Below are 16,293 nucleotides of genomic sequence, written 5' to 3'. Positions count from 1 at the left end.
CACATTAGCGCTTGCCTCCTGTCCGGAAGGAGTCCTTTGGAGGACCCCGCCTGAACGGAATATCAGCACAACTGCAAGCGCTGTGCAGTTAAAGCGCACGGACCCCATAGACTATAATGGGGTCCGTGTGCTTGCCGTGCACTGCCCGCACGAATCATTCGTGCGGGAAGTGCGCTGCAAGCACACGGACCCCGTTATAGTCTATGGGGTCCGGGTGCTTTAACTACACTTCGCTCCTCCTAAACACTCTCCTCCTGCTACTCGTGGACTTGGTGACTCTCCTTTAGTTGAATAGTGGTTTCCCCTGAAACGAGCATTTTTTCCCATAGACTATAATGGGATTTGATATTTGATCGAGTAGTTGAATATTGAGTCTCTACTTCGAAACGAATCTCGCATATTTCACTACTCGCTCATCTCTAAAAACTATATAAAAAGTCACTAACAATAAAGTTATTTTCTAATAGGACACAAAAACTGCTGCGGCGCCTTTAAGAAGATGCATCGCTGTCAACTTTCCCCTAGTTATTAGCCGCTAGGACACGCCCCCTTCAGAGTTCCGCCCTCTCCTTGGAAATAATTTGGTGTTGGAGAGTCTGCACACCCCAAGCCACGCCTTCTTCTGCTAGATCTCCGCCCCCATCTCTTGGTGCCAGATTTCGTGTGGAGCTCTGATTGGTCAGCTGTCTTACTCAGTGTAACAACTATTGGTTGTAGGTGGATCAGCTGGGGAAAGGGGCGTGATCAGAGGCGCGATCTGGGAAGCGGTTGCCTTGTACTACGGTTCGTGGCTCTTTTGCAAGTCTGCAGTGATCAGGCCTTTGTCTCAGCCGTTTACAAGCACCAACCGCCAGGTATGTGGCCCTGTGTGCCAGCCTGTGTGTGCTGCCTGTGTGTGCTGCCTGTGTGTGCAGCCTGTGTGTGCTGCCTGTATGTGCTGCCTGTATGTGTGCCAGCCTGTATGTGTGCCAGCCTGTGTGTGCCAGCCTGTGTGTGCTGCCTGTGTGTGCTGCCTGTGTGTGCTGCCTGTGTGTGCTGCCTGTATGTGTGCCAGCCTGTGTGTGCTGCCTGTGTGTGCTGCCTGTGTGTGCTGCCTGTGTGTGCTGCCTGTGTGTGCTGCCTGTGTGTGCAGCGCCGTCAGCAGGGAGGGGTTAGTTCCTACAGAATGGAGGGCACTTACATTACACTAGGGGTCATTCATAGGAGGGGGCTATTTTAGCACTGACGTATTGACCGAGCAGTAAAGGGTCGTGTGCAGACCCTCTCTCTATGTGCACCTGCAAAGACCGTGTATCAGCATAGATTAGTAATGCAGGCAGCCATGATTGTTTGTGCTCTGTCTGGGAGTGGCAGGGGCTGTTACCTTCAGTCAATGGGCTCCTCAGGCAGAACTTGCAATGTCATGCTCTATGTGCAGGAGCTCTTGGATATTTCAGGGTTAATGTGCCCAGCTTTGTGTGGTAAGGGGCACATTACAGGGAGAGCTTCTAGATCATTGTCATGGTGTTCTTGGCATATTTATGGAGCCTTTCCCTAGTAGATCTGTCAGCAGACCCTGCAGCATAGTCTCATGTATTCATGCCGATCGGATCTCTACATGTAGGTCTGTGTTCAGATACTGCTGGAAATTTTCCACCAGACATCTGCACTGAAAATCTTATAATGCGCATCAGAATTTCCCTGTGACCTGCACAAATGCATGAAATCTGCAAATATGATGATGGACTAAGCCTTAAAAAAAAAATCCCCAGAGCTGCCCCTACATATCTGAATGGATTTTACTGCTGCATAAATAGGATTTTAGAAATTCCATTCACATGCACTGTAATCTCTTCACTCCAAATGCTGCAAGGTGTGAACCCGGCCTTTATGACTAGAAGACATTCGTTGGTTAGGTGATTATTTGTATCTACTAAGGCCCAGTTCACATCTGTATTCGGTATTCCGTTCAGGGAGTCTGCTTGGGGACACCACCCCCTTCCCGAATGGAATATCGAACACATTGACAAGTGGTGAGTTTATGAAAGTACATGGACACCATAGACTATAATGCACGAGTCATGCAGAGAGGAAAGTAGGTCATGAAGTACTGGTACTTTTCTCTCTGCATAACTTGTGTCAACAGTGCACGGAAAATACACGGACCCCATTATAGTTTATGGTGTTCGTGTACTTTCATTGCTCACCGCTTTTTAATGCATTCGGTATTCCGTTATGGGGGTCCCCAAACAGAATACCGAACGCAGATGTGAACCAGGCCTAAATCTCTCTTCTGCAGCCCTCTGTTGTAAATACATTGTCTCCGATTTACTATTGTAGTTATGACAAGACTTTGGCATAAATTGGGCGCATCTTAGCGCATCAAATTTGAGCTACAATTTTTTCGACTTGCTAGACATGTGGTGTGGCTTCTCGGAAAGGAGGCCATAAACGTTGTAAAATTGTGATTCAAAGTGGGCCAATTAAAAAGTTGGTATAAATTTAGGCTAGACATAAGGATAGGCCAAATTTAGGCTAAGGCTCCACATTGCAGAAAGGCAGTTTTTTTCTTGCAGATTTTGTTACAGTTTTAGAGCAAAACCCAGGAGTGACTAAAAAATGAATGGGAAATATATAGGAAGCTTTTATACTTCTCCTGGCTTTGGCTCCAAAAACACAGCAAAATCTTCTACAAGAAAAGAAGCTTTTCCGCAGTGTGAGGCCTAAGGCCCTACGTAGCGGGCCGGAGCAAAAGAAGTGCTTTGTGAAAAACGTCACAGAACCGCATCAAGGTTTTTCCCACATTGCTTTTCACAGAAACCTCTGTAGACTTCCTTCTTATACTTATAGGGAAACCGCCAGCGTTTCCGTAGGTGTAATTGACGTGCTGAGATTTCTAAATCAAAAATGTTTTTGGAAATTGTAGTGTTTCCATTACGCTTATTTTTCTGCAGTGTGTGGATAATTTGCTAGAATCCTGTCCACATACAATAACTGTATATCGCTGCGGTTTTTGCGGGGTGTTTCCGCCACGAGGCAACAACCTTATAGCGGTTCTCTAGCGCCAAATGAATTTTTCCCACTGATGACCTATCTACAGAATAGGTCATCAGTGTGTGATCCGAGGGGATCAGATATCTGAAGCTGGCATAGAACATCTACTCTGGCAGCCTCCAGGCGCTGGTGCAGTAGATGGTGAGCGTGCAGACTGCCCTTATTCAGGTAATAGGAATGGTGCTGCAATTCCTTGGTGCTACCATTATACAGCAGTCAGGGCTGTAGCGCCGCTCCTTTAGGGGGAGTCCACACGGAGTAACGTGCCGCATGATGTGGCACGTATACGCCGTGTGAGATGTTGCGGGCCGTAAACGCTCCCATTGATTTCAATAGGAGCATGGATCGTAAACGCCGCGTTATTTTGCGTCCGTGATTTTGTTTACACTCAGTTTCTATGACCACTGTGCTTATCTGCTCAGTTCCCAAGTGAAGTAGCTGCCTGCTCTCAGGGGGGAGGGAGGGGCTGAGTGCTCAGCAGCAGCTGTGTATAGACCCCTTCACACGGAGTTTACACTCCGTGTATTCTGTACATTTTACAGGTGTAAAAATGCATGTGTAAAATGTAGTTAGCTATTGAGTTCAATAGCATGTTCATATAACGCGCGTTTTTTTGCGCGTGCACAAAAAAAAGTGCGTTATACGAAAAAGCCATTGAACTCAATGGCTATCTACATTTTACATGTGTATTTTTACACCTGTAAAATGTACAGAATACACGGAGCGTAAACTCCATGTGAAGGGGCCCATACACAGCCCCTTTAACCTCTAGCATCAGGCACTGAGATGAATCTGGCATATTTTCAGACCTGGTTTACACTGTTAGTAAATCTGGGCCATTGTATGTAATAGGTTTAATGGATATATTGTGGTGCACCAGCATGTAAAGTATTCATTTTTAATATTATAGTGTAGTGTTTGGTGTATCGTGCTGGGATATTTCCAAGTGATTGTAAGGATTCTAGTTATGTGTAGTGTAAATGTCTTTATCTATGTGTCCTGTATACATTACCAGGAATCCTTACTCTAATCTTATCTCTGCACTACTCCACTCATTTTTGAATACTGCAGAATAATGGTTTTTGCGTAATGGTGAATGTATAGGTTAAAGGTTACGTCCAAATGGATTAAAGGATAACTGACAAACCCGCAACAGGGAACATTATACAGAACACCATCTTGCGTTTAGATTCAGTATAACTTATCATGTATTCATCTGCTCATTCTGGGTTTTGTTGTCAAGTGGGCGGGCCTCCTTAGTGTGTTAGTCTTGCATGTGTGCATACAGAGCTGCCAGTCACTGATAGGACCACCCACTTGACAACTAATCCCAGAATGTGCAAAGATTTGAAGGAGTTTTCCAAGGAAAAAAAAAACTAGCCAGGGCTAGGGTATGGATTTAGCTGCAGCTGAAAACTGTGGATAAAATCTGCAGTAACAATTAAAGGGGTTGTCCCCTGCGCTCCATTGTCCATCGTTGATGTCCATTCTGGTTCACACTGAGTGAGTGAATGAAAAAGTCCTGCACCTCACGTGATCCTTGAGATCAGTAGAACGTCACTAGTCCCCGTTTAGTGACTGATGAGGCCACTGGTTGGTCTCAGGGGTTACATGAGGTACAGGACAGGTAGCAGCCATTGGTGGCGGGCAACAGGGCGCTGACAACAGGTTTGTTTCCTCTTTATTATTTTACACTTCCTATGGCCACCCTATTGGATGGTCCAATTCTTGGCCAACCCTTTTAATCTATAATTCTATAAACTGAATTTCACAGCACGTCATTATCAATGAGGCCTAGCTAGTACAGTCTCTACTGTATATTACATTCCCATTCAGAATGATAAGATACGTTGTAGCATTACATCATGCCGCATCATGCTTTATTTCTTTATTCCCCATCCAGCATGTCCAGGAAAATCAAAGGTGGCTCTGTGGTGGAGATGCAGGGAGATGAGATGACGCGTGTCATTTGGGATCTGATTAAGGACAAGCTCATTCTTCCTTATGTGGATTTGGATTTACACAGGTAGGTCATTGACAACGTTCATAAATGGTCACTTTGTTACCTTTACTATAGTCAGCCGGCCCTGATGGAAACCAGTAACTTACCTGTGAAAACAGGGGAAAGGGCTCAGAGTGACACAGGGAAAGGGCTAGGTTTCGATCTCATGACAAGGAGTTGGAACCAGCCCAGAGCCCCCTGAGCCAACTTCAATAAAAGCCTGAAGCAATAAGGTTAATTTAAAGCACCTGAATAACCCCTTTAGCGATAATATAATTACATTATAGACTGAGCTGCAAACAGGCCATGTAACCAATAGGCATGATATCACGTGGCCTGTGTAGTCTATGGAGGTGACATTGTCCTCAACCCTCCTTCTTATTGAATTCAGAATTTGCCAGGTAGGCCGGCTTCCTTACCTCTAAACACACTGTTTGCGGAGGGAGCCTTTGCTCTACTCTCCGATGTGTAATTGAACCTGTTTAGGTTATCGTGCAGAGACTTTGAACAGATGAAGGAACCAGCTTTTCTACTACAAGTATTGCATTAGCAAACAGCCAAATCTATAACTATCTTCTTACCTCTAGGGAAAAGTTCACAGGGTTGGGCATGGCGGTGCTGCTGGATTATCAGCGCATATTAATTCTTCATTATTTATGCTGAGACTTGTTTATGAAACACAATGTAGCCAAACATATTGCAATCTATATTTGTAGGCATATGGGGCTAATAGTAACACAGGTAGGAGGCCATATAATATGTCAGCATCTGATTTCTCTTCTGGGAAATCATTAGTGGATTTCTTAAATACCATCATGACAGAAAATGCCTAAAATTGAGTGGGTTTTATAGTTGTATTTATTGGGCGAACTCTGTGGGTATGCAGCTGCTATCACCTTCTGAATTGGCAAGGGTGAAAACCTTGGCAAAAATGGCCGCCGGCCGGCTCCTGTATTGAACTGCAAGAGCGGCTACCCAAAAGTGGCCGCCAGCCATTTTTGGGTAGCCGCTCTTGCAGTTTAATACAGGAGCCGGCGGCCATTTTGGGGTGGCCTCTTTATGCTCCTGTATAAAACTACAAGAGCAAGAGAAGCCAGAAGAGGCGGAGTTGCTGAAGAAGAAGGAGGCGGCGCAGGAAAGAGCTCTGGGCAGCAATGGGGACGCGCTCATCGGTGTTTCAGCGCTGGGGCGCACCCTCATTGCTGCGGAGAGCTCATTTGCATACCGGTTAAAACCGGTATTTCTACGGAACGGCGTCGTGGAGACCACGTCTAAAGGTAGGAGACGAATAGCCTTTCTTAAGGCTATTCCGATGTTCATTAGAAAAAAAGGTAGTTTAATGGTAGAATCCCTTTAAACTTCAAGATAAGGGGAAAATGGAAGCACAAAGCACTTGCTGCCATATACGCTATAATCTAGAAGTTGAGGAAAGTTTTGATTTGATATTTTTAGTATCACATAGGTTTATATAGCAAATAAGAGTTATTTCGTGATTTGTGGCATCTTGGACTCTTTATAATACAGTATAGGAAAAGCATTGCATCTGGATTAACAATCCGTTTCTGAATTTATAGCTATGATCTAGGGATGGAGAATCGAGATTTAACTGATGATAAAGTCACAGTCGAAGCTGCTGAAGCGATCAAGAAATACAATGTTGGAATCAAGTGTGCCACCATTACCCCCGATGAGAATAGGGTTGAAGAATTTAAGTTGAAGCAAATGTGGAAGTCCCCAAATGGAACCATCAGAAATATTCTAGGAGGAACTGTGTTTAGAGAGGCGATCATCTGCAAGAACATCCCTAGGCTTGTCTCTGGATGGGTCAAGCCCATCATCATTGGCCGTCATGCTTATGGGGATCAGGTAAAACTGCACGTTTTCTTCATTCAGAAGTAGAATCAACTGTCTATAATATTTTCTCACCATTCTCATTCAGCCATAAAATATGCAGGGTCATACTTAAAAGAAATCTCCGGGGGCTACCCTGATGCTAAAAGAAAAGTGCTAAGTTAATTAAATGTAGAAAGAAAAATACTACCCTATTAATCCCTCATCAATCTCTGGGGGTCCCCCTAGTTCACCCAAGCAGAGGGTAAATGACCTCTGGAGCTAATCCGTAGCCTCAGCAGCTACTTGTCATTATTTTTTTTTTTCTTTTTAGACAGTGGATAGCCCTTTTAAATGTGCCCATTAGTACATACCAAACTTTTTTATTTGGGTTGGGTCCTGATAGTAATTCTAACTATAAGGCTAGGGCTACACTCCAACTTTGGCTGCGACTCCTGTCACAAGATCAAAGATGGCTATGTCGCCCTGCAACTCCTTCACTCATGTTAAGTGGAGTCGCTTTGCGATCCCAAGGATGACATGACCACAACATTTAATTGCAAAAAAAGTCAGCCGTTGCTTGACTTCTTGGTAAAGGTCGCAGTGCGGCTCCATTCACTAACATGAGTGAAGGAGTAGTCAACAAGCCACCATTGCTATCTCTGGCCGCTCAACAGAAGCCTTAGGCTAAAAATGCATTCTGCTTTTCTGGAAGTTTCTGATGCTGTTTCTTGTACCAAAGCCAGGAAAGGATCAAGAAAAAAAAAACAATAAAGGAAAGGCGACAATAAGAAAGCTATTACACATGCGGTCTTTGCTTGGGTTACGACAAGTGATTCGGAAAGCACACAGGTGTTTTGCCTTTTTGATCAGCGTTAGTCAATTTTATTGGTGTAATAGCAGCCTAAGGTCATGAAAAATGGCCGTGTTGGTCACTACGATACAAACGGATGTCACATGGCCGTTTTTCACTGTCATCTGAATTCAGCCTAAGGCAGAGGTGACTTGTTTTGAGATGGTTCTATTTTTGAGCTAAAAGTGTCTTAAAAAGAAATGGTTAATATAAAAGAAGCTTTTCCAAAAAATACTGCTTTTCTGCAATGTGTGGCCTAAGCCTAAGGTGGTGTTGCACATCTATATTTCACCTTTGTGCTGAAAATCGGTCCACTGAAAGCGGTGGACCCCATTAAAGTCAATTGGGTCTGCTGGTGTCTGTGTATCCCCCCGCAGACCCCAATGACGGAGAACACAACGCTAGAGTGAACCTAGCATTTAAAAAACAAAAACCTTATTTTTTTTTGTTTGGTGTCATTTTCATTGGTGTAGAAAAAAAACAGCATATGAGTTAAAGTGAGTTAAAAGTTGCTGTGTAAAGTATAACACCTTTTGTATCCACACCTGTTTTTTTTTTTAAAAAAAAAAACTGCATGTGTGATTCCAGCGGACCTTTCACCTCCTGGGACACATGTGGTGTAATACACCGCTAGAAAGCCAACAGTGCGCTGAATTCAGCGCACTATCGGCTCTCCCGTTCCGGCACCGATGGCTCTTCACCGGGGGCACAGAACGTGAAAGCCGATAGAGTGCTGAATTCAGCACACTGCCGTCTTTCTAGCGGTGTATTACGCCACATGTGCCCCAGGAGGTATAAGGTCCTCTTTAAGCACCAGACAAGGGGTTTACGATAACTTTCTTGCTGATTTTCTGTAAATCCTACACAACCAAATGTTATCTGCTGTCCTGGACACATCCAGTGTGCTCATTCTAGAAGATCTCTTCATCTCTCAGCTCCACATATTTAACGATTAAGCCATTAAAGTGTAACTAATGCTGTGACCCTCCTCTGGATATATGACACAGCTTGTACCCTAACCTTCGCTCTGAAAGTCCAAACACCCTCTTTAATAAATATGCAGAAAGTCCTACTGAGATATAGTTTTATTGCTTGAAACACTCAACTCTTCTTTGTGAGCATTGTCTACTTTTTATGCATTATGTCACATATACTTTTAAGGTTTTTTTTCTTTGTTACTGTGTTCCACTTGTAAAGAAAAAAATGTTGATTTTTTTTTTTTGAGTAATTTTAGTGAACATTGTTTGTCTCAATTACAGTACAGAGCCACAGACTTTGTTGTTCCTGGGCCAGGCACAGTGGAAATATCATTCACTCCTAAAGCTGGCGGTGAACCTATTAAATATGTTGTACATAATTTTGAAGGTTAGTTTCAGTTAATGTGTGGCCAGAAAGGCTTTCTTTATCATACTGTATATGCAAAAAAGTGTGAACACCTCTAAAAGCATCTCTAGGGGTGTATTCACACCTGGGAGATTTGCTGCAAACAAAATCTGTTCTGTTAATCTGGCTGGAATTTCAGGGGATTTCTGCAAGCCAATTGAGATGCATGAGAGAATTGCAAAAATGTTTGCAACAATTCTGTCCTGAGAGTTAAAGTTGGACAATCCTGATTCCCAGATGTCAATGGTTGTTTGCAGCACTGTGTGGAACCTGTAAGGCTAAGCTCACATCCCTGCCGGAGACTCCATCACCAAAACTGCTGAAAATTGCTAGAGAGAAAAGTCCTGCATGGAGGACTTTTTTCTCCGCCACTCTACGGTGCACACCCTGCGGACCCTATTATGGTCAATGGGCTCTGCCTGTGTATGTGTGACCGCTGTTTCAGCAGTCAGTCTCTGGTATTTGGTTCCCTGGCAAGACCATGGTACATATGTGAAGTTAGCCTGAACTCTGTATTTACATGTAACCTTCAGCGCTGTTCTATTCTTTGAGATTAATCTCCTTTTTATGTTCCGCAGAGTGTGGTGGCGTTGCCCTTGGAATGTACAACACTGATCAATCCATTAGAGATTTTGCCCACAGCTCCTTCCAGATGGCATTGGTTAAAGCATGGCCTTTGTATATGAGCACCAAAAACACAATTCTCAAACGATACGATGGACGCTTCAAGGACATTTTCCAGGAGATATATGAGAAGTATATATGTATTTCCATTCATTATCTACCACTGAACAGTCATGTGATAGCCAGTACATATGTAAAGTGTACCTCTTAGCTATGTATGAAGACTCACATGCTCCAGTGCTGTGCCATGTAGATGATTCGCATATTCCTCCATTCTGAACTCGAAGACACTGTCCTGTTGTTGACCATAGAGTGCCTGCAGGAGACAGAGCTATGTAGCTATCTGTAACCTGCCCTGTGCTGCTTGTGTTTTATGCAATAGCAGCTTTGCAGCAGAGATTTCTTGTTGGCTATGGATACCTGGAAGTATATGACTATAACTACCGCTGGAGCTTTACTGTCAGTTGTAGTATAGAGAGTATTGAAGCACATGATTTTACACTTAGAAATGGCGACAAGGTAATAATCACTAGATAGTGAGGTTCACACTAGCATTGAGGTGTCCATTGTTCTTGTCCGTCAGAAGACCAGAACAACCGACAAACAGATCACTAAAATAGCAGATACCAATGGAGCCCAACTAGACCTATTGACTGTTATGGTGTTTGTCGGATAAAGGTATGCCTCAAAATTTGCAACAAAAAACACAGCTTTTTCACAATGTGTGGCCCCTTTCTAAAAGCATGTTCACATAGAGCCCTGTCATTCTGAAAAGAACAAGCATTCAGCTCCATGTGCTTTAAAAAAATGAAGCCGTTTGCCCATTGAAAATAATGGGTCTTTATTGTGGGTATTTTTTCACATGGTTTTGTCATGGGGATTTTCCACAATCCACATAAGTAAAATCTCTGTGTGAACATACCTTAATGTTGCATTTTTCATATATAATATTTTCCCACAGAGAGTACAAATCCCAGTTTGAAGAAAAGAAGATCTGGTATGAGCACAGGCTTATAGATGATATGGTGGCTCAAGCATTAAAATCTGAGGGTGGCTTCATCTGGGCCTGCAAGAACTATGATGGAGATGTACAGTCAGATTCGGTTGCTCAAGGTGAGAAACAAATGGATGAAGACTGCTATTTTATCTATTGGAAGCATTACCTAAATTATTATCTTTTTTTTTTGTAAGGGCTGATTTTTGAGACAACGTTGCTAATTTGATTGTAGAGTCCTTTCTCTTTTTACTTGAAGGAGATAACTCGTGTGTTGCTGGCAGTTTCAGCACAGGGCTCCTGGATTACTCCACGGACTGCTGGCCCCTAGTGGTGGAAAAGACGTCCTAAATAATAAGACTGCTGCTCTCTTCTTTATGCCTGATAACCCTTACTCTTCCTGGATTATTACATAGACATAGGGTATCAGGTCTACAGAGCAGAGCAACTTTCAGTCTTCCTATTATGCTGAAATGGAATAGCAGACAATAATGATGTAATGAACGCACGCTGTGTTGGGGCCACTAATAGGGGAATATACTGTGTGAAGCAGTCCTGTGTACTTTGAACTGTGAACTTTGCTGTTTTGCACATGCTAGTATTGCCTTTCTACCTGAAAATGGTTTACAAAGTTGGCAAGTATGGTTATGGGTGAAGAACTGAGATGTATCTGTCTTGGTGCAGGCTACGGATCCCTGGGAATGATGACCAGTGTTCTCATCTGTCCTGATGGCAAGACTGTAGAAGCTGAAGCAGCACATGGCACTGTAACCCGCCATTACAGGATGCATCAGAAAGGCCAGGAGACCTCTACTAATCCTATTGGTAAGTGAAATCGGAAAACTAACATTAAAGCTAGTTAATCGAAAAAAGTGTAACATTGTAAGTACATTGCCTTTCCATCTGTGTTATAGTGCTGCTAATGCTTAATATTGAGTGCTCAGAAGAATAACTAGTGTGTACATGCCCCTGTCTGAGAGTTGGTAGCACAGCTAGCCTCCCACCCCCTTTTTAACTCCATCCTGCCCAGAGGAATTTTTTGCTTTTCTTTTTTGACTCCCCACCTTCTAAACTCCTTAAAGGGGTTGGCCACTTTCAGACCAATATTGAGAAACAAATGTTATTCTTTGTACAATAAAAGGATATACCGGTACAATTTTCCAATATACTTTCTGTATCAATTCCTGACTTTTTTCTAGATCTCTGCTTGCTGTCATTCATTCTGTTACTTCTAGTGGATAAAACTCTGACCATAAAGGTCTCTGCTGAACTCCTGAATGGTCACCATATTTAAGTTAAGTTAGACAACTTTTTTCCCGCTACGGCATTTACTGTACAGGAAAAATATATTTATAGGTATGTAGGGCGGGCGTTTTTGGACACAGGGATACCTAACGTGTATGTGTTTCACAGTATTAGTTTTATATGTGTTCTAGGGAAAGGGGGAGGATTTGAATTTTTAATACTTTTTATTTACTAGTACTAATACTTTATTTTTTACTTTTTTTTTTTTTTTGCATTTATAAGACCCCCTAAGGGGTCTTGAACCCCAGGGGGTCTGATCACTGATGCAATACATTGCAAAAATTGTCATTTCTTTTGAAGGCTTCATAGAGCAGCCTGCAAAAGAGAATCACTGCCGGCAGGGAAGCCTTTACAGGAGCTCTGAGGAGAATTCCTGGCAAGAGCTCTGAGGGGAATCCCCAACTGGCTGGACCTGAAGGAGAACTGCAGCCGGCAGCACTGCTGAGGGGAATCCCCGGCAGAAGTGCTTCTGCCGGTGGCCGGCCGCAGTTCCTATCTAAAGGATCGTACTTGAGAGAGTGGTCGTGCCCGCTCCCTCCTCCCTCCAGCAGCATGGTGGCACCTGCCCCGACCCCTCGTACCGGGACATCGTAGAGCATCTCCGCTGAAACACTTACAGCGGAGATGTCCTAGCTCATGCCTGCAATCTCCGATTGCAGGCATGATTGCAGGGAGCACCGACATTACCGCTGTAAAAGAGCAGCGCCATTATAGTTACAAATCCGGCATCCGGACCAGGTATATAGACACCGGGCCGCAGCAACGCCACACTCATAGCAGGAGCGTAGCCATGCGGGGTGCGCGGGTCTGTATTCCGGGCCTGCTAGTAGAAGTACCGTAAGTACTTTTGCAGTTTGAAATGAGCAGCATTGCTACGCTCCTGCTATGAGTGTGGCTATGCTGCGGCCCGGCACCCGCCCCAGTGTCTGTATGCCAGGTCCGGATGCCGGGTCTGTAACTATGATATTGCTGAATTACCATAATGACCCAAGTATAAGCCGAGGCAGACTTTTTCAGCACAAAAACTGTGCTGAAAAACTCTGCTTATACTCAAGTATATACGGTAAACCTTGACTTAGGGCACAAAATAACAAAACAAAATCCTGCCTTAACTTCAGGCAAAACAATAAGAATCAAAATCCTGCTCGTTTGAGCAACTAAACAGTAGCCACACGAACAATCCAATAAGCATGATACAGTCTCACCGGACTCAAATTTTGCTTAAATCTGTTGTGTTAAACGCTCAAGTATTTTATCACTGAAAACAAACTTATTATGTTTTTTTTTTTTTTTCTAGCTTCCATCTTTGCCTGGACTCGAGGTCTGGAACATAGAGCTAAGCTGGATGATAACTGTGAACTGAAGAACTTTGCTAAAGCCTTGGAAGAAGTCTGCGTTGAGACAATAGAAGCTGGCTTCATGACTAAAGATCTTGCTGCTTGCATTAAGGGTCTTCCCAAGTAAGTATCTTGTACCTGAGCAGATCTTTCATTCAGACATATATTGCACATTGATAAGCTGACCGCCTGTTTTCCTTGTAGTGTGCAGCGAGCGGATTACCTGAATACTTTTGAATTCCTGGACAAACTGGCCGAGAATCTACAGCTGAAACTTGACGCTCAGTCCAAGCTGTGATGACCAACTTCTCATAAGGCAAATCTCAGGTTTATTTCTTCACTTCACTGGTAGTTTACAGCATTCTCCTGGACCTTTTTACTTTAATACAATGCAAAGCATCAGCCTACACCCATTTTAGTTTGTTTTTACAGTATGTCTTCTATATTTCCATAATTTGATCGTAACGTCTTTGGATCTCGGTGACGTATGTATTGAGTGAAAGTAAATCTCAAGCATTGCTATAATCTTTTATTGTTTTTTGCACTATGGGCATCAGACCACAAAGCATTACCCACAAGGTTGACATTTCCAGGGCATAAAGGTAATATTCCTTCCCAATCATCATCATCATAGTGATCATGTTGAGACTATGAACCCCAAACATTTGACTGCAATGATACGAGAGACTGCTAATAGTACATCACAGTAGAAATTAAGAACCACGGTGCTACGTAGATTTACCTTAAGCAGTAGTATACAGGTTTTATTATCCAACACGACAGCTGGAGAATTATTATATGTGGCATTTCATCAATGTACAGATAAGTATAGGCATTAACATTGTGTAATTGAAATTGGATCATGTCCAATCCAGCCGGAGTCATGAATGTATCCAGTTCTTGTAAAGCAAGGACACTGTGTGTATATCGATGTTATAAAGCCTTACATCACTGTGATATTATGGAAATAACAGAGACTGTTAATGTAAAGGAATCAGGAAAGCTGGAAGCCTATGCAAGATATACAATACAACCGCTGTTCAGTGCAAATTCTGCACTATAGCTTTTTAAAGGAAGTTATCCATTTTTAAAAACTGATGCCTTATCCATAAGAGAGGCTATGGATTGACTTTATCTGCTCACAGCTCTGTGTATTGTTGCCATGCAGTCCTCATGTGCTGTCTTATTGATCGCGGTGTGCCACACCGTTGAATAGGATACGGTTACAGTATAAATAACTGCCACTGAGTGTGAGCGTCGCTACACTACAGTTCCCTGCATGTAAACAATGCTTGGAGCCACAGACAGGTATAAACTGTTGGTTTGTGGGGATCTTGTTAGTTGGACTGCCACTGATCTGTAACGGCCTGTCTTAAGAAAGTTTAGAACGCCTTTAAGCTGTGAGAATCTCATGGTCTCCAGTATATGGTGCAAAACCATGAAGATACTAAAAGGTGGAAATACCTATAGTGGTACTGCAGAAGGGAATTGTTCTGCAAAAGATACCCATTATTCATAGAAAATTTTTATGTTGAACAGGCCTGTATTTTAATTATTTAATTTTCCATGTTAATTTTCTATATAGAAAAATGAGTCACTGGGCATCATAAATGGACCGTTTGGTAGAGATCACTTTTCAATTGCAATGAAATGTAAGATCTAGAATAAACCCAAGCACCAGAACACTAGTGACAATATAGTAAGTGTTTGCCACAGAAAAGACATTCTCTCCAAACTACATGTTCCCTTGCCCATGTGGCTGCTGTAAAGCTGCTAACATCAGTTCAGACAAGATGGCTGTCTCTATAATCATGGTCAGAAATTAGCAATATTAGGATATCCATTTTTTTTTTTTTTTTTAATGGACCAGCAGGCGAGACTTTAATATATTATGTACACAATATATTATTTGTAATTCCTCTTCTCCCGGTCCTTCCTGCATCATGGCTCCCTTCTGTCTGTATACAGAGGCTGCAGCCGGGTCACTGTCCTCAACACTGTAGCCTTTCTGTATATACAGATTGGCAGTGGTCATAGGAGTTGCAGAGCAGGAATGGCTGGGAGATGAGGTGCATGCGTGTATATGTGTGTGTGTGTGTGTGTGTGTGTGTGTGTGTATATATATATATATATATATACACACACACAGTTTTATTTTAAAGGCCTCCCCTGGTGCTCTAACTAAAAATAAAATCTCCCGATCCCAGACGTCCGTCTCTTGTATCAGTTCCTGTAAATGATCATAGTTTATCTTGCAGTATCATGTGAATTGTTTCTCATGACAATTGCTGACCAATCTGGTTTTTGGTACAGTATAACATGCAAATACAAGAAACTGAAGACAGGTTTTGGTATACTGATAGCAGTAGTCATGGTTTGTATTTGCCTATCTAAACCAAGCAATGCTTTGATTTCAATGTCCTAGCTCAAGTTGTGTATTACAAGCCTTATCCATGTGTCTGTTTTTACAGAAAATCATCTGGAATATTTTTAATAAAGCAGATTCATACTAAAATGTTGTCTTAGTCTACTTCATATCAGAAATGTGTACAGGAGCGGGGACACAATGTCTTCACACAGAAGAGCACAACATTGTGTTTTGTTTTAACGCATGTGCACATGTATGACCTTGCAACGTGTTTCAAGGGTGAGGGGGGTGGGGAATAAAACATCTCTACCAGCGGTATCAGTCCTGCGGGAACAAAGAAAATCTCTCTTCCTCCGACCTATACTACCCCCATATATCTACCATCAGGGACAGGACACCTAGTGGATTCTAGAACCTATTTTTTTTTTCTCCCCTCTCCTTAAATATCTATGGGGGGGAACCAATGAGGACCCCATTAAACTTCATATCTCCATTATCTTAAATCTATCTCGTACTACTCCAGTATAATTAATACAAAATATTGTATGTGCACATACACAATTA

At 42.7% G+C, this 16,293-nt stretch overlaps 1 protein-coding gene across 1 annotated transcript; it reads left to right on the top strand.

The window, feature by feature from the left end:
* The first annotated feature begins 741 nt into the window (after positions 1–741).
* On the top strand, positions 742–15,876 carry IDH1 (isocitrate dehydrogenase (NADP(+)) 1). The gene is made up of 9 exons (XM_075284255.1): positions 742–854; positions 4,937–5,059; positions 6,610–6,901; positions 8,978–9,083; positions 9,680–9,857; positions 10,687–10,838; positions 11,404–11,544; positions 13,322–13,484; positions 13,566–15,876. The coding sequence occupies exons 2-9, from the start codon at positions 4,938–4,940 to the stop codon at positions 13,657–13,659; spliced, it is 1,248 nt and encodes a 415-aa protein (XP_075140356.1). The 5' UTR covers positions 742–854; position 4,937; the 3' UTR covers positions 13,660–15,876.
* The last annotated feature ends 417 nt before the right edge of the window (positions 15,877–16,293 follow it).

This window comes from Leptodactylus fuscus, chromosome 8, assembly GCF_031893055.1.
Source record: "Leptodactylus fuscus isolate aLepFus1 chromosome 8, aLepFus1.hap2, whole genome shotgun sequence".
Classification (NCBI taxonomy): domain Eukaryota; kingdom Metazoa; phylum Chordata; class Amphibia; order Anura; family Leptodactylidae; genus Leptodactylus; species Leptodactylus fuscus.
The sequence above is the reverse complement of the archived record's forward strand: the minus strand, read 5'-3'. Positions and strand labels throughout refer to the sequence as shown.